Genomic DNA, 24,789 nt, shown 5'->3' on the forward strand with positions numbered 1-24,789 from the left:
AGCTTGACTTTGAGAATTCCAATGGCAGGGATGGGAGCTTGTCCAGAAATGCAAATGCTCTCAGGGGCAGTTGGGAAGTCTGCATCTACCTCCCCTTTGCTCTGCTTTTCCCCTTTCATGCCTCATGTTTGCTAGTGAGAAAAAACTTTTCATTTTTTTCTTCCCTACCTTAAAACAGACACACACACACACACACACACACACACACACACACACACACACGCACAAAATCTCCCCATCAGCAACCTTATCTGAATCTTCAGATACACTAAACTTAGCCTGCAGCCGGATACATTTATACTGGGCTAAGAATTTTTTAATCAGATTTTTAAAAAAAAAAATCCTAGAGGGTTTCAAGTGCCAGTCTTTGCAAATCACTAAAAGCAGGATGGCTACTCCTCTGTGTGGAGTGAGTTAGGTACAACTATAGTTCACACATGGCAGAGGCTGACCTCCGAGGACTCCCTCCAGCCCTGGTTCTAAAGCACACATGGAGCCGGGACTTTCCTTGACTGCCCTTTCTTACATGGAGCTGTAGGCATTTGTCATCCAGGTGGTGCACCTGGGAACGGGCCTTCTCCACGCAGGCCTGAAGGCAGGAAGCATGGGGAAATGTGGAGCTGATGAGTCTAGGGGCCTCCTGGTACGGGGGCTCTACCAAACCTCCCGCAGCTCCTGTCACCCTTTTCCATCCCTGCTCACATGAAAGGCACCAAGGAATGCTGCTTTCCTCCTGGGTGCTGCTTATTGCTGTGGAAACCACACACCAAATACCAGCTCCTCCCCCCTCCTTCCACGCCTCCTCTACCAGGGCCACAAATTACACATGGTGTATCCAGATATATTTCCAGGTTTGCCATACAATGGCATTTGGGGCTCTGATTTAGCTGGCGGGTGTGAAAAAAAGGAATCACTAAAGCTTCTAAATAACAGTCCCTTGCCTGTGCGGATGTTAAAAGCCCAGAGACAAAGAGGGTGAGGTTTACCAGGCATCCAAACCCTCATTACAGCTTCATTCTCATTAGTGAGGTCATTTTGGCTGGAGAAGGGGCTGTGGTTGAGGGAGGTTAGAGATTCTATTTCTGGATGATTGTGTGTCTGTCTGTTTTAGGTGAATTTGGCCCTGAGGATCCCTACCCTCCACGCCTCCCAGTTCTGTAGAGCGGGCTGGGCTGGGAGGCGTTAATTAATCTCTTCCTGCCTAAGTCCTGGAGCTCAGCCTCACAGCTCTGACTGCAAAGACCTGTGGCCAGCCCATCAATCCTTCCCCTCCCCTCTCCCAGCTGCTTGCAGCGGCTCAGGGCTTCACAGTTGGGGGCGGGGCTGCAGCTGACAGCCCGGAGAACACGCCCTGAGATTGTTCCCAACCTCTCAGCCATCCAGGTGGTACTCCTTGGCATTTTTGTCTCCCTCTCCCTCTCCCGCTCCTGCTCTCACATATTTACCAAATGCCAGTTCTGCTGCTAAAGGAGGTCATGATGGTTCAGGTTGGCTAAGGGGGCAGCTCAGCCCAGCCGCAATCTGTTCACTAGGCGGTGACCTCGTGGGTGAGGCTGGAAGGTGGTTACTCATGCAGGGTGCAGGCAAGGCTAGATGCTGGCCTCGGGCTTTGGGGAAGAAATCCTGCAATCACACTGGCTCAGCAGCTGCCTCTCTTCAGAAGAGCTGAGGTTCTTATAATTTTCAGGGATCAAAGTGAAACCTGACAGCAGAGGCTACCGGCGTTCAGAGATGAGGTGCCCCAAGGTGTACGCTGCTAGGGGCTTGCTGGGAGCTCCTAGCTACTGCTCTGCGCACAGAGAGGAGAGCTCCCACCCTGCGCCTTCTAGGGGTCTTTCCTTCCTCCTCTTCACCCCCATCCTCGCCTCCAGTTTGGACGGTTCTGCAGGAGACACTTAGGAAGGGGAGTGGTAATTCTGCCTTTGCCGGGCATCTTGCTTAGTTACAGGGAAAGGAATTTTTTCAGGGTGTGAATGTGTGCTGTTCCTCAATGCTGGTCAGTCGGGAACAGATCATGGTGCCAGGAAACTGCAGCCAGCTCAGCCTGAGGCCTTGGCGTAGCTGAGCGAAGCAGCTGAAGGTGGTTGAAAATGCTATTAGCAGGCAGCCTTTGTCCAAGTGAAAAAATATACAGTGATTAAGAACTGAGCTGCAGAAGGTACATTCCAGAGACACCAAAGCTTTGCATTCAGACAAAGTACTTTTCGCCTTCGAGACATTTGGCCAAGTTTAATCCAATAGAATTTGGGATCCTTCAATTTCATGGACCACAGGCTCAGTGCTGGGTTCACAAACACCCACACGTTCAATTCCCACCCTCCACCCTGACTAATCATTTCAGCTCTGCAGCCATCCTGATGGCTAGAAGCCTGGAAGAAGGTGGTCACGGAATCCTTTGTTTCTAAAAGGAAGTGCACAAAAGGAATAGCTCCCTTTTGTGAGGTGCTTCAGGAAAAATCGACATGCTGCTTGACATGCTGTGGCTCGGTGCATCGCACTTCCAGATATTAATCAACAAAGCATGCACCATCTGGGTTACCAAGAGCTTTCGCCACTCACTTACCTGAGAGACTGACGCTAACCTCTTTGGCTGGGAGAAGGGCTGTGGCTCAGAGAGTAGCCCTGGGGGTCAGATGGCATACTGGGGGCAGCGGAGCCAAGCACTAGTGGCTCAGGCAGGACCTTTTTCAACTCTAAGAAAGTAGAGACATCTGAGCTGCTGATGAGATTTTCTTGCTAATTTGCTCAGATGACCTAAGACCAAAGTTACAGATCTCAAGTCCACTAAGTCTAAACACATGCTATGAGGGGGATGGAAATCAACCGTGGTTGTCTCTAGGGGAGAGAGATGGAATTGACTGGAAAGGGGCATAAGGGAACTTTATAGGGTGATGGGTGTAGGTTACACTGGTGCATACATTCGTCAAATTCATTGAACCATACATTTCAGATCTATTCATTTTGCCATGTGTAATTATGTTTCAAAAGAAAAAAAAAGATTAGAAAAATATCCAGCTATCACATCTCTGCTTTGAAATTTCCCACCCCTTACTCTTTTTCAGTTGCTGTCCCAGCAACTTTGCCTTTTGGCTAAATTCAAAGCTTCCCCCTCCAGTATAGGAGAAACCCAGATTCCTCTGCTAGGGGAACTAGAACTTGCAACAGAACTAATTTGGAACATGATTTCTAGTCTCCATAGATCCAAACGGATCACCTTGTGGTGGCACACAGGCATTTTTCATCCCTGCTAATGAAAAATGGTGTTTTGCTGAATAGGGCTCACCAGGTGACCTCAGCAGGCAAGAAGTGGGAGGTCCCAGAGAGAAGCTGTCCTTTCAAGGAGGCTGAAAGTTACCTATGAGTAGATGATGCTCAAGTTCATAAATGATGAGTGTGTGTGGACTCACAGGCCTGTAGGGGGCTTGCTGGGGAGAGCCGTCAGCCCTAGGAGCCGGGTAGAAAGGAAAGGTCCCAGCTTGGGTTTGTTGGGAGGGGGAGGAGCCAAGGACTCCAGCCAAGTCAGGACTGCCTGACTTCATCCGGTGACTTCCCTGGAGGTTGGTCCCCCTGGAGCCCCCTTCTCCACTGAGCAAAGCAAAAGGGATGATTTCAAAAGGAAGTGTAAGGTATTCTGTGGCATCTCCTTTCTCAATGATGTTTAAAATTGGAGAGAGAGTGCCATGTGCTTGGGAAAGTTTAGAGGGCTAGAAGCTCTGGCAGGGGATGGTAGGAAAACCCATACTTGATAGAGAATAATTTGAAAACACTCCAACTCTCCTCTTTCATCATCAGCAAGATGGGCAGATGAGATGGGAACTAGCCAATGGTTACACATGGCTGATTCATGGCAGAGCTAGGCTGAAGCAGCATCCAGGAAGCAGAGGCTGCTTCTGGCTTTCTCACTCTTCAGGGATGGGGGAGGGGGTGGGGTGGGTGGGTGCCCTGTGACAAGATCCATTCCTGAGGTCTGTATTACTCCTGGGTCCTTGCCAGGCTTTCTGATCTCTCTCAGGAGCTGAAGGGCATTTTATTTGGTATGAAATATTCTCTTTATCTGACTTTTTAAAAATAGGATACCACAGACATCCGAGACACAGCCAGGCCGGTGACTCGGCTGTGGGTGGTGCCCCGGAGTCCGGGGAGGCAGCAAGGGACGCAGGATGCTCTCCGAGGTCACCCCCGGGGAAAGCTGAGAGGCTGACACAGTCTTGGTGCTCCAGCCGGGTGTCAGGCCTGAGCCTCTGAGGTGGGAGAGCCAAGTTCAGGACATTGGTCCACCAGAGACCTCCTGGCCCCATGTAATATCAATCGGCAGGAGCTCTCCCAGAGATCTCCGTCTCAGTGCTAAGACCCAGCTCCACTCAACGACCAGCAAGCTACAGTGCTGGACACCCCATGCCAAACAACTAGCAAGACAGGAACACAACCCCACCCATTAGCAGAGAGGCTGCCTAAAATCACAGTAGGTTCACAGACACCCCAAAAACACACCACCGGACACAGTCCTGCCCACCAGAGAGACAAGATCCAGCCTCATCCATCAGAACACAGGTACCAGTCCCCTCCACCAGGAAGCCTACACAACCCACTGAACCAACCTTACCCACTGGGGGCAGACACCAAAAACAACGGGAACTATGAACCTGCAACCTGCGAAAAGAAGACCCCAAACACAGTAAGTTAAGGAAAATGAGAAGACAGAGAAACACACAGCAGATGAAGGAGCAAGGTAAAAACCCACCAGACCAAACAAATGAAGAGGAAATAGGCAGTCTACCTGAAAAAGAATTCAGAGTAATGATAGTAAAGATGATCCAAAATCTTATTAGTAGAATGGAGAAAATAACAGGAAACGTTTAACAAGGACCTAGAAGAACTAAAGAGCAAACAAACAGTGATGAACAACACAATAAACGAAATTAAAAATTCTCTAGAAGGGATCAATAGCACAATAACTGAGGCAGAAGAACGGATAAGTGACCTGGAAGATAAAACAGTGGAAATAACTACTGCAGAGCAGAATAAAGATAAAAGAATGAAAAGAATTGAGGACAGTCTCAGAGATCTCTGGGACAACATTAAATGCACCAATATTAAAATTATAGGGGTCCCAGAAGAAGAAGAGAAAAAGAAAGGGACTGAGAAAATATTTGAAGAGATTATAGTTGAAAACTTCCTTAATATGGGAAAGGAAATAATCAAGTCCAGGAAGCACAGAGAGTCCCATACAGGATAAATCCAAGCAGAAACATGCCAAGACACATATTAATCAAACTATCAAAAATTAAATAAAAAGAAAAAATATTAAAAGCAGCAAGGGAAAAGCAACAAATAACATACAAGGGAATCCCCATAAGGTTAGCAGCTGATCTTTCAGCAGAAACTCTGCAAGCCAGAAGGGAGTGGCAGGACATATTTCAAATGATGAAAGGGAAAAAACTACAGTCAAGATTACTCTAGCCAGGGCTTCCTTGGTGGTGCAGTGGTTAAGAATCCGCCTGCCAGTGCAGGGGATATGGGTACAAGTCCTGGTCCAGGAAGATCCCACATGACACAGAGCAGCTACGCCCATGCGCCACAACTACTGAGCCTGCGTTCTAGAGCCTGTGCGCCACAACTACTGAAACCCGCAGGCCTAGAGCCCGTGCTCCACAAGAGAAGCCACTGCAACGAGAAGCCCGTGCACTGCAACGAAGAATAGCCCCTGCTTGCCACAACTAAAGAAAACCCGCTCACAGCAATGAAGACACAAGGCAGCCAAAAATAAATAAATAAATAGTTAATAATTTAAAAAAAAGCGATTACTCTACCCAGCAGGGATCTCATTCAGATTCGATGGAGAAATTAAAACCTTTACAGATAAGCAAAAGCTAAGAGAATTCAGCACCACCAAACCAGCTTTACAACAAATACTAAAGGAACTTCTCTACACCAGAAACACAAGGAGGAAAAGACCTACAATAACAAACCCAAAACAATTAAGAAAATGGTAATAGGAACATACATATTGATAACTACCTTGAATGTAAATGGATTAAATGCTCCAACCAAAGACATAGACTGGCTGAATGGATAAAAACACAAGACCCATATATATGCTGTCTACAAGAGACCTACCTCAGACCTAGGAGCACAAACAGACTGAAAGTGAGGGGATGGAAAAAGATATTCCATGCAAATGGAAATCAAAAGAAAGCTGGAGTAGCAATTCTCATATCAGGCAAAATGGACTTTAAAATAAAGACTATTACAAGAGACAAAGAGGGACACTACATAAAGATCAAGGGATCAATCCAAGAAGAAGAAATAATAATTGTAAATATTTATGCACCCAACATAGGAGCATCTCAATACATAAGGCAAATGCTAACAGCCATAAAAGGGGAAATCGACAGTAAGACAATCATAGTAGGGGATTTTAACACCTCACTTTCACCAATGGATGGATCATCCAAAATGAAAATAAATAAGGAAACACAAACTTTAAATGACATATTAAACAAGATGGACTTAATTGATATTTATAGGACATTCCATCCAAAAACAACAGAATACAGTTTCTTCTCAAGTGCTCATGGAACATTCCCCAAGATAGATCATATCTTGGGTCACAAATCAAGCCTTGGTAAATTTAAGAAAATTGAAATCGTATCAACTATCTTTTCCAACCACAGCACTATAAGACTAGATGTCTATTACAGGAAAAAATCTGTAAAAAATACAAACACATGGAGGCTAAACAATACATTACTAAATAACCAAGAGATCACTGAAGAAATCAAAGAGGAAATCAAAAAATACCTGGAAATCAAAAAATACCTAGAAACAAATGACAATGAAAACACGACGACCCAAAACCTATGGGATGCAGCAAGTGCAGTTCTAAGAGGGAAGTTTATAGCAATACAATCCTACCTCAAGAAACAAGAAACATCTCAACTAAACAACCTAACTTTACACCTAAAGCAATTAGAGAAAGAAGAACAAAAAAACCCAAAGTTAGCAGAAGGAAAGAAATCATAAAGATCAGATCAGAAATAAATGAAAAAGAAATGAAGGAAACGATAGCAAAGATCAATAAAACTAAAAGCTGGTTCTTTGAGAATATAAACAAAATTGATAAACCATTAGCCAGACTCATCAAGAAAGAAAGGGAGAAGACTCAAATCAATAGAATTAGAAATGAAAAAGGAGAAGTAACAGCTGACACTGCAGAAATACGATGGATCATGAGAGATTACTACAAGCAACTATATGCCAATAAAATGGAAACCTGGAAGAAATGGACTAATTCTTAGAAAAGCACAACGTTCTGAGACTGAACCAGGAAGAAATAGCAAATATAAACAGACCAATCACAAGCACTGAAATTGAAACTGTGATTAAAAATCTTCCAACAAACAAAAGCCCAGGACCAGATGGCTTCACAGGCGAATTCTATCAAACGTTTAGAGAAGAGCTAACACCTATCCTTCTCAAATTCTTCCAAAATATAGCAGAGGGAGGGACACTCCCAAACTCATTCTATGAGGCCACCATCACCCTGAAACCAAAACCAGACAAAAAGATGTCACAAAAAAGGAAAACCAATACCACTGATGAACATAGATGCAAAAATCCTCAACAAAATACTAGCAAACAGAATCCAACAGCACATTAAAAGGATCATACAACATGATCAAGTGGGGTTTATCCCAGGAATGCAAGGATTCTTCAATATATGCAAATCGATGTGATACACCATATTAACAAATTGAAGGAGAAAAACCATATGATAATCTCAATAGATGCAGAAGAAACTTTTGACAAAATTCAACACCCATTTATGATAAAAACCCTACAGAAAGTAGGCATAGAGGGAACTTACCTCAACATAATAAAGGCCATCATTCTCAATGGTGAGAAACTGAAACCATTTCCACTAAGATCAGGAACAAAACAAGGTTGCCCACTCCCACCACTATTATTCAACATCGTTTTGGACGTTTTAGCCACAGCAATCAGAGAAGAAAAAGAAATAAAAGGAATCCAAATCGGAAAAGAAGAAGTAAAACTGTCACTGTTTGCAGATGACATGATACTATACATAGAGAATCCTAAAGATGCTACCAGAAAACTACTACAGCTAATCAATGAATTTGGTAAAGTAGCAGGACACAAAATTAATGCACAGAAATCTCTTGCATTCCTATACACTAATGAAAAAACTGAAAGAGAAATTAAAGAAACACTCCCATTTACCATTGCAACAAAAAGAATAAATTACCTAGGAATAAACCTACCTAAGGAGACAAAAAACCGTATGCAGAAAACTATAACACACTGATGAAAGAAATTAAAGATGATACAAACAGATAGAGAGCTATACCATGTTCTTGGATTGGAAGAATCAACATGGTGAAAATGACTATACTACCCAAAGCAATCTACAGATTCAGTGCAATCCCTATCAAAGTACCAATGGCATTTTTCACAGAACTAGACCAAAAATTTCACAATTTGTGTGGAAACACAAAAGACCCCAAATAGCAAAAACAGTCCTGAGAAAGAAAAACGGAGCTGGAGGAATCAGGCTCCCTGACTTCAGACTATACTACAAAGCTACAGTAATCAAGACAGTATGGTATATAGCTGATTCACTTTGTTATAAAGCAGAAAGTAACACACCATTGTAAAGCAATTATACTCCAATAAAGATGTTAAAAAAAAAAAAGACAGTATGGCACTGGCACAAAGACAGAAATATAGATCAATGGAACAGGATAGAAAGCCCAGAGATAAACCCATGCACATATGGTCACCTTATCTTTGATAAAGGAGGCAAGAATATACAATGGAGAAAAGACAGCCTCTCCAATAAGTGGTGCTGGGAAAACTGGACAGCTACATGTAAAAGAATGAAGTTAGAAGACTCCCTAACACCATACACAAAAATAAACTCAAAATAGACTAAAGATCTAAATGTAAGGCCAGACACTATCAAACTCTTAGAGGAAAACATAGGCAGAACACTCTATGACATAAATCACAGCAAGATCTTTTTGGACCCACCTCCTAGAGAAATGGAAATAAAAACAAAAATAAACAATGAACACTAACAAACAATGGGACCTAATGAAACTTAAAAGCTTTTGCACAGCAAAGGAAACCATAAACAAGATGAAAAGACAACCCTCAGAATGGGAGAAAATATTTGCAAATGAAGCAACTGACAAAGGATGAATCTCCAAAATATACAAGCAGCTCATGCAGCTCAATATCAAAAAAACAAACAACCCAATCCAAAAATGGGCAGAAGACCTAAATAGACATTTCTCCGAAGAAGATATACAGATAGCCAGCAAACACATGAAAGGATGCTGAACATCACTAATCATTAGAGAAATGCAAATCAAAACTACAATGAGGTATCACATCACACCGGTCAGAATGGCCATCATCAAAAAATCTACAAACAATAAATGCTGGAGAGGGTGTGGGGGAAAAGGGAACCCTCTTGCACTGTTGGTGGGAATGTAAATTTATACAGCCGCTATGGAGAACAGTATGGAGGTTACTTAAAAAACTAAAAATAGAACTCCCATATGACCTAGTAATCCCACTACTGGGCAAATACCCTGAGAAAACCATAATTCAAAAAGAGTCATGTACCACAATGTTCATTGTAGCACTATTTACAATAGCCAGGATATGGAAGCAACCTAAGTGTCCATCAACAGATGAATGGATAAAGAAGATGTGGCACAAATATACAATGCAATATTACTCAGCCATAAAAAGAAATGAAATTGAGTTATTTGTAGTGAGGTGGATGGACCTAAAGACTGTCATGCAGAGTGAAGTAAGTCAGAAAGAGAAAAACAAATACCGTATGCTAACACATATATATGGAATCTAAAGAAAAAAAAAATGGTTCTGAAGAACCTAGGGGCAGGACAGGAATAAAGACACAGACGTAGGGAATGGACTTGATGACACGCGGACGGGGAAGGGTAAGCTGGGACGAAGTGAGAGAGTGGCATGGACATATATACACTACAAAATGTAAAACAGATAGCTAGTGGGAAGCAGCCGCATAGCACAGGGAGATCAGCTCGGTGCTTTGTGACCATCTAGAGGGGTGGGATAGGGAGGGTGGGAGGGAGGCGCAAGAGGGAGGGGATATGGGGATATACGTATATGTATAGCTGATTCACTTTGTTATACAGCAGAAACTAACACACCATTGTAAAGCAATTATACTCCAATAAAGCTGTTAAAAAAAAAATAGGGTACCACAAACATAAAACAAAGCCTCCCCCACCCCCCACCTCCAAATCAAGAGATAGGTGAAAATTGAATTATATTTAAAAAAAGCTCTCTGGATGAAGACTTAACATACATTAAACCTATGTAAAAAGTAAGTAATATGGTCAAAATATAAACAATGGATTCTTTTGCAACAGCCCACCATCTTATGTACAGTAACATCAGGTTTTTCCATGTCAATGGTGGGTCTATGGAATCTGCCTGCAGTTGTGTCTGCCGAGAGCAATTCCCACAAAATGTTACTGGGATCATTAGCAGGTCCAGACACCTTACTCTAGCCTGGCAACTAGCAGTGCTTTTTTCTTTTTTTTTTTACTTAAATTTTTTTTTAATTTAGAAAAGTTGAGTTGTCAGCCCTCCTATCTGAACTAAATGTGAGAGGACCAACCTATATCCCCTATCTCCAGGGATTTTCTCTTTGAATTTCTTGTTCCTGCCCAGTGGGGTGGCATCGTTATCTCACACACCCTCCCTTCTCAAGTGCCCTCCTCTTCGACTCAACCAGACCTTGATGGTGGCAGTGTGGGGACGGTCCCCTTACCAGGGACACAGGTTAGCTGCCGAGGAAAGTTACTAACGGCCACCCATTGATTGAACATAGAGCAGCTGTTGTGTGTCAAGCGCACTAGACATTTGAGAGACACCTGTGCTAATGTCCACAGCATCCTTGCCAGTTAGGTATTCCTTTAACCCTGACTGGACACATGAGGTTGAACCACTAGCCTGAGTGCACACTGCTGGTCAGTGGCCTTCATGGCCTGTCCACCTTCTCCCCTGTACATGACTGTCACTCTCAAGGAAGGAGGCAGGTGGAAAAGCTCAGGACTAAGGACTCCTCCACATCTACCCACACTAGGCTATCTCTCTGGGCAGTGCAGGGTGATTTTCTCAACCTCACTGAGAAAGACGCTTCAGCTCTTGGGCACACTTGAGACCATCCCAGGCATTTCTGTTCTGCCTAAGGTGCTTCCCTTCATCACACTGGGGACTCCTGGGAAGGAAAAGCTGCTACCTTCTGGCTGGCAAGCCTGGCAAAGTGGGACTTTGGCTGTTGTGTTGAGCTGAGGTGCACGTCACCGCCGCTTGGCACTCGTGGGTTTAAAACGGTGGCTACTGGACCAGCCAGTGAAGCTGTCACTTCTGTCTGTGACCCTGTGTTATTGGTGCCGATGCCTCTGGGATCTCCATAGCAACAGTCCCAGGGAGGAGAGAAGCTGGTGTGATGTTTACCTTCCTGAGGAGGGGCAGGCGGACGCTTTACTCCAATTAGAACCAACCCCAATTAGAACCACGTGCCTAAATCGAGCTGGCTGGGGAAGCCCTCCCCGGCTGCTCTTCCTGGCACTTCTGCCTCCTGCCCCCTCATCGTGCTCGTCACTTATGGGGCTCTTTGCAAAGTCCGACCTCTACCTGTTAGTTTTGGTGGGTGATGGGAGACCTTCCTCCATGGTCCCCAGCTGTGCAGGGACAAATCTGGAACCCGGCAGGCATGCGGGATGCCGGGAGTGACAAGGGCTCAGCAGCTGTGCCCGACACTGGTGGCACAATGCCCAGTCCCCAACTCCCCAGTGTCCTGTCCAAGTTGTGCATTTCCATTTTCCCTGCTGCTTTTTTCACCTCATGCAGGAGAAATGCCCCCCTTTTATTACCGATCTCTTATCTCCTTCCTCTCGTTCTGACTGAAAAACCCTGGTGCTCTTTCTACACTCAGCCTGCAGCAAGTTCTCGGTGGACACAGGGGTGGAGTGGAGGTGGGCATTCTGTTCACAAGGCCCCTCGATGGCACGCCTTCCTTAGCCCATGCTGTGCTGGCCTCTTCCTCGCCTCCTCCTCCTTCTCCTTAAATGTACTTTGGCATTTCTGCGCTGGTTCACCCCAAATTAGGCAAGGGCCCAAAGACTCAAGGAAACAGGGACATGCCTGAGTTGTTATTGGCAACAACTTGATGCTACTTTTTTTCCAACTAGGAAGTTCAAGTGACCCTTGACTATGGCGACAGGGGAGAGCGCTGCTGAAGTTTAGTGGATGAGACAGCAGGAGGGATCACTTGCTCGGCAGTGTGTGATCCTTCTCAGGACCCAGGAGGACTCTAATCCCACCCTCCTAAGGGCACTTCTCATCTCCTGCGAACACGTTCGCCCAGAACACATCCATGGCTTGGGGTCCTTGGTTAAGCCAGCTGCCAAGGCAGAGTTTCGAGGGCACAGGCTGCCAACATGCTGACTGTCCCCACCGCCCCGAAGCATAATCTTTCCGTGAATGTCCAAGTCCATTTGGATACACATTCAAAGAGGGCTGGCTCATTTCTCTTTCCTCCCTACTCTCAGGAATGCAGTTTGGCGGGCATTTATCAGACATGTATTTCTAACCTGAAAAAGTACAGCAGGGGACAGGTCAAGCAGCATTTTTCAAGACATCTCTGGACAGAAACGTGGGCTGATGGAATTCCTAGCCACAGAGACCCTTCTTACTTCCCTACAAACCCTTTTCACATGTCTCTGCAATGCTCTCCATCCCAGTGACACAGGGGATGCACGGTTCCCTGGCCCTCTTCTCCCCTGGTGGTCTAGCAGGTAGAAAGGTGAGATTTCCAAGTTTCCTGCAGGACTTGGCCCTGGACCACAGAGGAAGAGTAATGGCAGCTGTAAGTGGGAGACTAAGCCTCAGGTTGCTGCTGTTAGATCGAAAAGCATCTTCAAAGGTAGAGGGCATTTCTGCTAGGGGTCCAGGAGAAGTGAGTTACAGGATCAATACCTAAAGACATTATTTGTACATTGCCTCTGGGGCAAGGCACTCATCTCCGTGTCATTTCTAGACCCCTCAGCTTCTTGTTTCTTAGGAAGAAAAAACTATGGGTGTAAAAAAAGAGGCAGGAAAAATGGGCACACTAAAAAATGGGTGCCACTGACTGCCCATGGAACTAGGGTGTGAGAACAGGAGGGGTGGGCAGAGATGAGGCCACGGACAAACAGATCATCTCTTCCAGATTTGGAGCACCTTCTGGGCAGAAGGATCCCAAAGAAGGTTAGAGAGTTCGGACGCCGGGATCACTCACCCACTGCTGGAAGGAAGCCACCTCGGGGGTGAAATGCAGCGGCCATTCTGACTCTGCGCCAGCAGCACTAGGCAATTGTGTTTTTAGGAAGGGAAGTGAAGAATAACTTATCCAGCTGAAACCGTGAAGACCTGTGGCTTTAGGGGAGCCCCTGCCCAGACACGCACACAGCAGCAGCGGGCAGGCGGTCCATGCACAGAGGCACATGCAGGTCTGCAGCGTATGTTACACACGTACCATACACTGAACACGGAGGCGTGTATCAGGCAGGTAGCACATGCACCTGTGTATGCAGCTGTGCACACGCTCATGTGAGTGTTTACACCACAGGCACTTGCAAAAGCATCTCATGCAAGGTTCATGAGCAACCACGTGGTTGGCTGTAGAGCTTTACATCAGGCTCCTAAGATGCCAATCTTTGACAGACACTGCAAACTTCAAGCATTTACCTTAAGATACATATATAAACCTGACTTTCCCCAGGAAAAAGCCATTCGTGTCAGTGGAAATGGCCTCTCTGCTTCTGTTTCTGTCAATACTGCAAGCAGTGGGAGCGTGCCGCCCAGGGGGCTGGTTTCCGAGGGATTTCAAAGCATCCCCTGCCACTTGGTTCTGACTCCGCCAACCACCCCACTTTGTAGCACGCAGTTAAAAAGCAGGAGCCTCTGTTTATCTGGCAGATGGAGCAACCAGACTTGGTGAGGCTGTACTGCTCAGGGTGGCTCCAGGCAGGCAGACAGCTGCCAGGTGAGGGTTTCTGGGAATGAGGCTTCTGCTGTGCAGAGCGCTACATCTGCAGGATTGGATTTCATGCTCTTATAGGGGAGAACCATCTCCGATCTGTGTCTGGAAGCAGGAGGCATCTTAGGGTCCTGCACCTCAGGAGTCGGGGCAAATGCCAGATCCTGACAACGTAGGCAGTGTTCCCTTGGTGGCCCTCCCCACATCCTGGCACCGCACTGCTACAAGCCCCTAGCTCCTACGGCTTCCTGGGAAGTGCACAGGGGCCCGGAGAAAGAAACCACAGGGCAGAAGCTGGCGTGCTGGGTACCACAGTCCCTCCATTCCTAGGGAAAGCAGAGAAACTGGCTCTCTGAGTTGACTTTAAAAATAAGACAATAATAATAGCTACCATTTATCGAGTAGAGTCATGTGCCGGTTGCTGTAATAAACGAATGTGCTTTGCACACATTGTCGTATTTGAGATACGCGTGTCACCATCCTCAACTGCAAAATAAATACAATAATACCTACCTTGCAGGACGTGGTTGGAAATCAGATAAGGTAATAAGAGCTAATGGGCTGCAGGTAACATCATAATAATGAAAATAGTAATACAAAGAGTTAGTTATACTTAAGCATATATACTGCAAACACTATGCTAAGCACTTTATGTATTGTTTCCCTCTCTTATCTTTTTTACAGATGAGGAAACTGAGGCTTGGAGCCTGAAACACACAGTTAAGTGGTGGAGCTGGAGGAGAACCGAAGTCCCTCTCAGGCCAAGTTCTGCATGACACGGATGCCCACAGTGCGACAACGTGAGCGCCCGACATGGCAGCTGTTCTTGTTATGCCCTCATTTAGTGCCAACAGCCACCCAGGGCAGCAGACATCATTGTACCCATCGGGCAAGTGAGTGGCTTGCCCAGGGTCTTATACCAACTTCAGGTGGAGAAATAGGATTCAACGGGGGCTGCCCATCCCTAACCCTGAGCCCATTCTCTACATTCTGGTGGCCCCTAAAGGGATGTTGTTCTCAGGGGGCGGAGCCAGCCGGTCGTCTTCAGTAGGGGATGAGAATGCAGTTGGGGGAAATATCACTGCCAGGTTTTCGACATTTAACCTCTCATAGGTAGTGCTTGTTCAGTCACACCCAGATAGCTGGCTGAGGAGCAGTGAGGACAGCTCAGGGCAGGACGAGGGGCCAGTTGGAGCCTCTCAAAACAAACTCCTGCCAGGGCAAGATGCACGTCGCTGTGCAGTCCTCCGTGCAGTCCTGGGGAGGATGGAAAGAAAGGAGACCCTGGCATCAAACCTACACAAAGCTGCTGAAGGGCAAGCTGAGGGCTCTAGTGGCCACCACCCCAGCCGCACGCCTTCCTGGTGATCCTTCTCATAACGTCCTACACATCTAGAAACGATTCAGCAACGCTATGATTGGGGGCTAGCAATGATGGGCTCTGAAGCTGTGTCATTACCAAGGAAACTGCCCTTGAGGATATGACCACAGGATGGTGACCACTCACAAATACTAATGGTTGAATCCTTTACATAGTTAGAATTATGGATGCCCTGGAACCTTCCAGGATCATTCAGGACAGAGAATCCATCAGAATTTCCCCTCTCCTTTTGCTGCAGCTTACAAGGTTGGGTTGAGTTTTGTACTGGTTGCTCCAACCCCATTTCCCAACTTAGTATGCTAGGATGGAAAGGGCAGGCCCTCTACCCTTACTTGATGGTCTGTCTTTTCCCATTAGGTGTGGGGATTTGGATGCACCGTGCTCTTGGTACAAATGAGAAAGGCCAGGGGCATGGTGTAAAACAGTTCTCCAGCCCTGTGAAAAAGCAGGGGCACCCCCCTGGATCCCCATACCTCTCTCTCCCCTACCTCTTATATCCAGGCATCAATCACGCCCACCAGAGTTTTAAAGGCCTGTATGAGGGAACACAGTAACAATCAACTCTGACTGGGTTTTCTTTACCTTCAAAAAATGTCTTATTAAAACTTTGCTGACTTTATCGGGATCGCCATGTTTAATGAGAGGCCTCAAAGAATTTGAAAGCAAAAGATGAGGAGAGAAAAAAAGCCATAAGCTGTAATCACCATAATTATACAATCCCATGATGAGTTGAAAGCAACCCTGGCAATGCCCGAGAGAGGAGGGAGTGTCATCTGCAATCAGGTTGGTCCTCGGGACAGCTGGGAAGAATGTGACACGAGAGCCCTTCCCTTCCCCTGAGTTGGGCTGAAGATGAGTCCTCACGGAAGGCCCCAGGAGGAGGGGGCCCACGAACGCAGTTTCCCCAGGGTCTAAGGTATCAGGGGGCGTGTTCTGTTCCTGGCCAGGCTGAGACAGTTTGGGTGCCAGCTTGTCCGCCTGGAACCTGCACTGGCATCAGGTAAAAGGCAACTGTCTTGATCACCTTTTCTGCTTTCAACAAAACACCCTTTCTGGATGGAAATGATGTCAGGCCAAGCTTTCTCCAGCATAGGGCAGGGCACCCCACACACGCCAACCCTGGCTGTGTTCAGCCTCCCTAAGCCAACGGGCACTGGTGTCCTCCACGCACTGACTTCCTCCTGGGCATTCAGGGGAGAGAGCCCTATTGCCCAGGGCTCAGCTGCAGCAGCAGCGACTGGCTTAAAAAACCAAAAACAAAAGGTAAGGATGACAAGTGAAGGGCAGCAATTCCACTTCTTGACAGTGGCCTTGCTTTGACTTTATCGTCATCTGGCTTTTCTCCCTCAAGGTAAAATCTAATCTCCTCCGGATCCCTCTCCTCCAGTCTCAGCAAACTCCCTCCATGTGATCTGTCCTCCTTTTCCGTAGCTAATTTATAAACCATATGATAAAATGCAGTATTTCACAAATATTTAATGCATCCGAGGATTCCATCTGGAAGAGGTGATGGAATCCAGAGCAGAAACCTGCTCTACAATATCCTTGGCCATTCAGCTCTGAACGTTTCCAGGGAGCTCCTTTTTCCTTGGGGTGACATATTCCATCGTTGGGAAGTTGCTATTGTTAGAATATTCTTAGAATGAGTGACCATCCCCATGTCTTCTACGCATTTGTTCTAGCTTTGTCTGGAACAATCCAGAAATGTCCACTCACTCTGGGAGACAAACACACATATAGCTCCAGATGGTTATTGAATCTCTTTAGGGGCAGGACACCTTTATCTCCTTCAGTCTCATCTGACATGGCTTCCAGAGTCCCCAGCTATTCTCTTCTGAATTTTCTCTAGTTTGTTGAAGTTCCTGATAAAATGCAGGGGGCTTAGAACCAAGATTCAACACAGTCTAGAGCAACACAGAGAGCAGTGGAGCACATCTTTTCTGACTGTTCCACTTTTGTTATTACAACCTAAAGTTGCTTAAAAAAAAAAAGTGATCGCATCCTGCTTTTGCTTCTATCAAGCTTGTAATCAATTGCAACCCCAGAATTTTTTAAACTTGAATTACAGTGAAGGCTAGGAATGCCACCCTGTAGTTGTGAGACTGAATTTTTTTTAACATAAATTTTATCTGGTTAAATTATACCTGGTTGTTTGGACCCATCATTCTACCTGAAGGAGATGGTTTTACGATAATTCCATTACCTATCAAATGAGCAGTACCTTCCAGGTTTGCATCTTTGAGTATGACTGACATGTTTGTCTCTCCATCTGAGTCATCAAAAAGGGTGTGGATAGGACAGGGCTATGGCTGGACCCTTGTGGCCACAACTAGAAACTGCATTTCCCATGGACATAGATCTATTAATTCACCATCTTATCAGCCATTAAGATGCGATGAATATACTTGCTTTCCCTAATTATGGGCAAACATAGAGGCAGCGGAGGTGGAGGGGGTACAGGGGACAGGAACTGATATTATTTTCAACGTTATTGCACTAGTATCTGGTCACAAATAAATATTTTCTGGAGCAAGGGATGTAGTTATGATGGTCATCCATCTACAGTAAGCCAGGCTTGCAAGGAGGGTGTGGAAAGTTCCTGCAAATGTTACACCAATGAGGCCCATTCTTGTCTGGGGCTGTGGTGCCATCGCTCAGGCCAAAATGAATTGATCTTGACCAACGGGTGTGGCAGAACTCTTGCCATTTGGACGCTGCCACTGCCCGGGTAGCTATACACTCCCAACCCCGTCCCACCTTCCCATCTGTCAGGGAGCCAGCAAACAAACACTCAAGGGTCTTTCTCTCACTGGCCTTCAGGTAACATCACTGAACTGCAGATCCCACTTCTCCAAGCTCTTTTCAGCTCCCCTGCGGTGTCCCAGTCAGCATTCTGCTTCATAGCAACATTTTAGAGATTGTTCCTTCCTATGGATTTGTATCCTGCCCTCCTTCCAGAATACCATGGTTCCCAAACTCGATTTGAACCAAAGATACTCATTTGCTGCTCAGAAACAGGGGAGACTCCCGCGTTGCTTTCACCAGAAGCTCGTTCTGGGGGAATGCCGTGGCCGGCTTACTTCTCAGCCTTCGAAGTCCTTAGACCTTGAGCTCTCTGACTTCTAACCGTCCAGTATGGACACAGGCAGAGTTGGGTCTCTTCTCCCTGACCTTGACATTGGCAGCTTTGTCTCCTTCCTAGGTTCCTGCTATTCCAAAGCCTGACTGATGCCTGGAGGTTTCTCTCCTGCCCCTTGTGTGGTACCGCTGCTGCCCAGGCAGGTCCGAGGCGGATTCTGTCCTCTGGAGAAGAGGGCGTCCTGTCCCCTGCGTGGCCTACACTCCCCGCCGTTCATCCCAGCTGAGGGCCCTGTGGTCGGTCACCTTCACCCTCTGCCTTCTCCCTGGACAGATGGGAGCCCATGGCCGTTCTCACGTGGCTGCCTGGGGACAGGAGCCAGAAATCTGACAGTACAAGCAACAGGGAATGGGCTGAAATCCCACAGCCCCATCAGCCACTTCTAAAGGGAGAGATCCTTCTAGAAGGACGTCTTTCCTGAGTGGGGGGTAGGAGGAAGGCTCTGTTACGGCAAAAGGCTGCAGGTCAGCTCCCGAAATAGCTTCCCACCTGGCACATCCATCCACAGTGTGCCCCCAGCCTGCCTCGCGGGAGACTGGCAGGGATGCGATTTGGATCAGAATCAGTGGCTGTAAACACACAGCTGTGCCTTTCTGCCTCACGGGAGTTTTTCACTTGACTGCTCGGCACACTGGGGTCTGCGGAAGGCAGGAGAAGCCCGGGGTGGGGGAGAGGGAGGCCCGGCCAGAGGAGGCGGGCGCAGTTTTGCAGAGCCTAGCTGGCCCCCGGGTCGGGAGGCAGGGTCACTGCTGCACTGAGCGGGCACTCCGCGGGGAGGGTGCTTTTGGCTGCTTTTGTTTGACAGGTTGAACCATCAGCTGGGGGTTCCTCCTTCCAAGAGGAGTGGCGGCGTCAACAATGACGACCTCTGACCCTTTCTGATAAATAGAAATCTCAGCCTTCCCCAGAGTTTCAGAAAGAACCCCTCCCAACACCCCCATGGAGAACCACTTTATCTCTTTGTCTTCTCTGCATCCTGCCAGCTAAGCTGATTCAGCTGTCTTACATTTTATAGTTGGTTTGTAAAAAAAATAAACTTTTACGTTTTCATTTTCCAGCTACAAAACTATAATATTAAACATGCTTTTTCAAACTTCACTTGGACCCAAGATGGAGAGAGAAGGATGGAGACCAGAGGAGGCTTAACCTCCCACTGACTATAACCAGGTTAACACGCCCTCTGTGCCCTCTTTTTGGGCATTAAGAGAGGACAGTGGAAAGCCGGCCCGGAGTTCTCCAGGGAACCGGAAGGTGTGGTAGCAGGAGAAGAGCAGAGCGATGCCGAGGTCCCCAGAGGCTCACAGCCCATTTTTCCCAGCATGCACGGGGCGAGGCGGCAGCAGCCACGCGGAGCCCATCCCTCTGCCCGACTGACCTCACCCCCACCTCCCGACACACACCCAGCTGGGCATCCGTCCTGGAATGGCAGGGACTGCGGCCCCAAGACTGACGGGGTGCGTGGCGCTTACCCTGCTCTTTGCGACCTCTCCCTCCCTGCCCTCCGGGGGTCACAGTGTACAGTGAGCCCTGAGCGATGGAGGGACGGGGCCTGTGCGTCAGGTGCCAGTCGCGCTCAGTTCAGACGGTGCTTTAGCTTCACATCCCTGTCAAAGGATTTTAAATACACACCCAACTCAGTTCTAAACATGGTTTACTTCCCAGTGTCAAGGGCGGGCAGCCACTTCCCAGGCAGGAAGGCAGCTCCCCTCTCACTCTGAGGGATGATTAGCACAGCTCGCAAATCTCAGGATAGAGAGAGGCACAGACCTATAGAACGTTCCAGCTGCAAAGTTCCAAAGGGGTGATCTAGTCCACACCATTGTTCACAGGAGGAAACCAGGGCTCAGAGAGGGCGAGTGATGGGCCTGACGCCGCGCTGTTAGCAAGCTGAGCCTGGAAGCAGGAGTCACCCCGCATGGAGGCTGCCGAGGGGTTTCCCAGAGTCCCAGGGGAAGTCCTTGCTGCTCAAGACAGGCCAGTTTTCATGTTTTCCCTCCCAAGCACTGTTATGGAATCCGCCCCCATCTCTAGGCAGGCCCGGGTCTCACTGCTGCTGGATCTCAGGGCTCTGAGATGGGAGAGGCTGGCACTACAGTCGGCGACCCAGACGTCCCTATGGGGCCCAAGGACTGTTTGCGATCAGACTCAACTCTAAAGATTTTTAGCCAGTCGTTCCTTGCTGGAGGCCCGAAAGGATTTTTTCAACTGAGGTCAAAGCCCTCTGGGGGCTCTGCTGAGTCTAGGTGTTTGAGAACTCATTCCAGCAGAGTGCACGGCCCTGCCCCTGACACGCTGAGGGGGAGGGGGAGACAGCCTCCCCGGGGAAGGAGCTGCTGTTGGGGGGGGGGGGGGTAGAGGTGGGGGGGGGCCGAGCACCCTGGCTGCCGGCCCTCTGCCTCGCCTGCCAAGGGTCTCAGCCTTCCACTTCTGGTTCAGCACCTGAGCCTGGGGCCGGAGCTGCCTGGAAGGTGGTGGGAGGTGAGCTGCAGACTTTTTAGTTCTCATTAGATTTTCCTTGGCTTTTGGTTGGGGCGGGAGGAAAGGGAGAGGGAGGGAGGGTGACAGCTGGCTCCCAGAACTTCCTGGTCTCCATCTGACTTTCCCGCTGCATTCCTTGGCAGGCAGGACAGAAACGCTTGGAGATGCTGCTTGGCGCACGCCAAGTCTCCCTCAGCTCCCGGCCCTCGCTGTTTCAATTCCAAGGAGCACCTCGACAAAGCCCAACTGCGATGCTCTCTTAGGAGGGGGATGAACACCTGGTTCTCATCTCTGCTCTCCTCTGAGGACTCCAGCGTCGCTCAGGCACCAGCAACCCCATTGCCCATCTTGGGAGCCCGAGGCTACAGCTGATGAGGCTCTCAAGAGGACAGCTGGGGCTTCGGCTGAGCGCCCAGGCAAAGGTGTCCAGGGAGGCTGACGCCACCATCACCCAGGGCCGCCACTTCTGCTAACTTAAGTGCTATCCCTTGCAGATACCATGCAGAGGACTTTTTCTAGCTTTTCCTCCCAGAGTTCCTCCTCTGGAGTTCTCACCAGATGGCTTTGGCCACCCTCTGAAAAGGGACAATCAAATTGCTGCTGTTGAACCTTGGCTAATGGCCCTTTGCTCCTTCTTGCCCTCCCCTCATGCATCCTTGCCGTCCTCTGTGTCAGAGTAGCCCCTCGTGGGGCCCTCCCTGCTTTGTGGTAGACCCTGAAGGAATGAGCACGCCTAAGAGAGAGCAGGGGGATGGACAGCCTTTCCGCTCTGGCCACCCTCATACCCTCATTGTCATCTGTCAACCGCAAAACCAGGAAGATGGTGGAGAACGGCAGACTGGTCGGCACTGAGCAGTAGGAAGTGGTCTCTAGTTAGAGAAGACCCTCCTCCCCGCCGTCAGCAGTGCCTGGGACCTCCCACCAGAGAGTCTGAAGAGGAGATGGAGGGTCATGCAAAGGCAATCCGCAGAAGCTTCCTACTGTGGCTTTCATATTCTCCAGCCACCGTGAAAGGAAGCTTCCCAGTGGACAGGACTAGGGAGAGAGGGGCTCCATTCATCTGACCTGAGGCCAAGTCCTAGGCCCCCTTTGAGAAGCTGCTATGGGTTACAGCTCTTCCTGGGCCTGCAGCTCTTGGGACCGGGGCCACCAGGTACAGTGATGTGAGTCATCCACTGCACAAGGGCAGCTGAGGGTCAAGGAGGGGACGAAATCCAGCTGCGCGTCGCTTGGCCAGCTGGGCATCTGTGGGGCTGGGCTCATCAGAGGGAGTCCTGTTTTCTGCTCTGGATAAAGATGTGACGCGGCCTGGCTGCGCCACGCCATGGACTTTGAGTGACGTTTGCTTCTGAACCTGGGCCTGCCCTGTCAAAAAGCAGGCCATTATGCAAGCTCCGTGGCTCTAGGTGGCCCAGCTACACAATGCCTTGGCACAGCATACCCCCCATTTGCTCTGATGTTCAAGCTCTGCGTGACTCAGAATGACGCTTCCATTGGAAGGAGCAGCTCACCCAGCAATGCCTCTGATGGGGATCGTAAGGCTCCGTCTGCACCCAAACGAGCGTGGCCCCAGCAGCTTCCATGAACCACAGTGAACTACTCCCTAGGATCTCACGTTAAAGGGGGCATCTGGGGCCTTCAACAGATAATCCCTCCATATCATGATACACCTGAGTCTTGGAAAGAGCGATCTGCTTTCTCCACATGTTCCTCCTTTACCAAGAAAAGAAAGGACACTGGCGTGGGAGAAATTCTGGACCCAGATTCAATTTTGATAAGAAGTGAGCTGACTGAGATAACTAACCATCTGGATCAACATTTCTTGCCACTAGTTGGTCCTAAATGGCAGCTGGCCTCACATCCTTGGTCTATGGACTGCCCAGCTTCACCCCCTCATTTTCCCATTATTGGTTCCATGACATGGATGGTCTTTTTACACATATTTCCCAGCACCGTGAGAATGCTATTGAACAAGTCTTTCATTGACTTTTATAGTTTGCAGTATGTAGCAGATGAAATATTCACGTAGACCTGCTTTTAAAAAAATCAAGCACTTTATGTATATTATATCCAGAAAATGGCCATCAAATTGCAAGGCATTTTCGTTGGCTGGTTAATTCCGTTTGATTAGAACACTGGGCTGTGGAGACCACGTTCTTGGGTTCCAGCCTCAAGTACTCTGAGAGTTGCTACTATTCTACGGCCATGGGCAGTTTCCTCAAATTCAGCCTCATCTTGTTACCCCAAGTGGTGTTACCCCAAGAGCACAAGGAACAAGGATGGATCAATACAAATCCATCTCCAACTCCACCACTGGAAACAAAAACTCAGAACGTACCACCCCTTAGAGTCTTCATAGAAAAAATAGCATGGAATTTAGGAATTTTTTGGTTTTGAAGTTTGGGCCTTCTCTCATATAGATTCTAAAAATCTCAGGAACTTGGAAGATTTTTCTCTTTCAGCCGGCCCTGAAACATCTCTGTAAGTTCTCCCATGTGCACACTTCAGATGCTTGGAAGGTGGTGTCTGACGCTTTCTCGTTCCAAACGCTTTGTTAACAGACCTTGGAGGACCACTGAACCAACACCACTTGTGGGATGAAGGAACATCAATAAATGCTCTTCACAGAGCTTCACTGAGATCATGCTTGCTTTCCCAATACCCACTTCTCATGAAAAGCAGCCTGGAGATGTTTGGATGCCTCATCCAAGTACCAGGCTTCCTCTCGCACCCTCAGCCCACGCAGTCAACCTGAAGGGCCTCCATGGGGCTGCAGGAGTTCTGCTTTCTCCACAGTATACTCTGGGCTTGTCAACAAAACCCCTAAACATCTTCCACCTACAGCCTCCAGGCCTCAAAAGAGAGGGAGGGGTGGGTTCCCACCACTCTCTATCAGCCATCGGGGGTGAAGGAACTCCTGTTGGCCTTGCCTCTAACAGCCCGTGGCAGCTTCTTGGTGTATGAAGTTACGTGTCCGTGGCAAACCAGCCATGGAGACAGACAGGGGAACCACAGGTCTTACACTGTGCAAGTTCTGATTTCTCATGAGGAAAAGCCATGGGGAGAAAAGACCAAAGAAGAGATGGGATGAGCAGCCATATTTTAATTGCCACCTCCTAGAGTTCCTGTGATGTTTACAGCCAGCAAATTCAAAATGATGTTTAAATTCAGTTAAGATGCACCTGGCTATGACAGGTAAATGACCAGGTTGTTTTCAACCCAGAATTCTTAGACTTTTCATTAAAGGGATAAAATAAAGATACTAACCACACAGTAGTCAGCTTTACAAGGACTCTCCTCTTCAACAGAGGGAGGAAAAAGGCAAGTTAGCATCTGTGGGTTTCCACCCTTTGGGAAGGGAAATTTAGCCAGTTCCACACGTGGGATCCCTGCTCCCTGGCTGCCATGTTGGTCCTCTCTGGTGAAGAGTGAAGGCTGGGCCCCATGAACTCAGCAGCTTGTTTTTGACGAGTGAGTGAATGAGCGGGACTGAGTACTTCCCGTGCATCAAGCCCTATGCCCCTGCCTTACAGAGGAGGTCATGGAAAGGGGAGATGGGTCTGTGTTGTTCTACAGATCAGGACCCAGAATCTCCACCAGGCACCATGGGGAAGACCCTCCCACGGCCGCTCCACCCCATGGCTACTGCCCTCCTCTCCCTGTCACGCTGTGCAAAGAAGGCTGACA

General features: G+C 48.0%; 1 protein-coding gene across 1 annotated transcript in view; it reads right to left on the minus strand.

Annotated features, from left to right (window-relative positions):
* The window catches only part of RGS6 (regulator of G protein signaling 6), a 564,680-nt gene that overhangs the window by 1,520 nt on the left and 538,371 nt on the right, over window positions 1–24,789 (minus strand). The window contains exon 18 of the mRNA XM_068562720.1: window positions 13,364–13,430. Coding sequence (XP_068418821.1) covers window positions 13,364–13,430 — 67 coding nt within the window. The remainder of the gene's footprint in view (window positions 1–13,363; window positions 13,431–24,789) is intronic.

Source organism: Eschrichtius robustus, chromosome 1 (genome assembly GCF_028021215.1).
Source record: "Eschrichtius robustus isolate mEscRob2 chromosome 1, mEscRob2.pri, whole genome shotgun sequence".
NCBI classification, from domain to species: Eukaryota; Metazoa; Chordata; class Mammalia; order Artiodactyla; family Eschrichtiidae; genus Eschrichtius; species Eschrichtius robustus.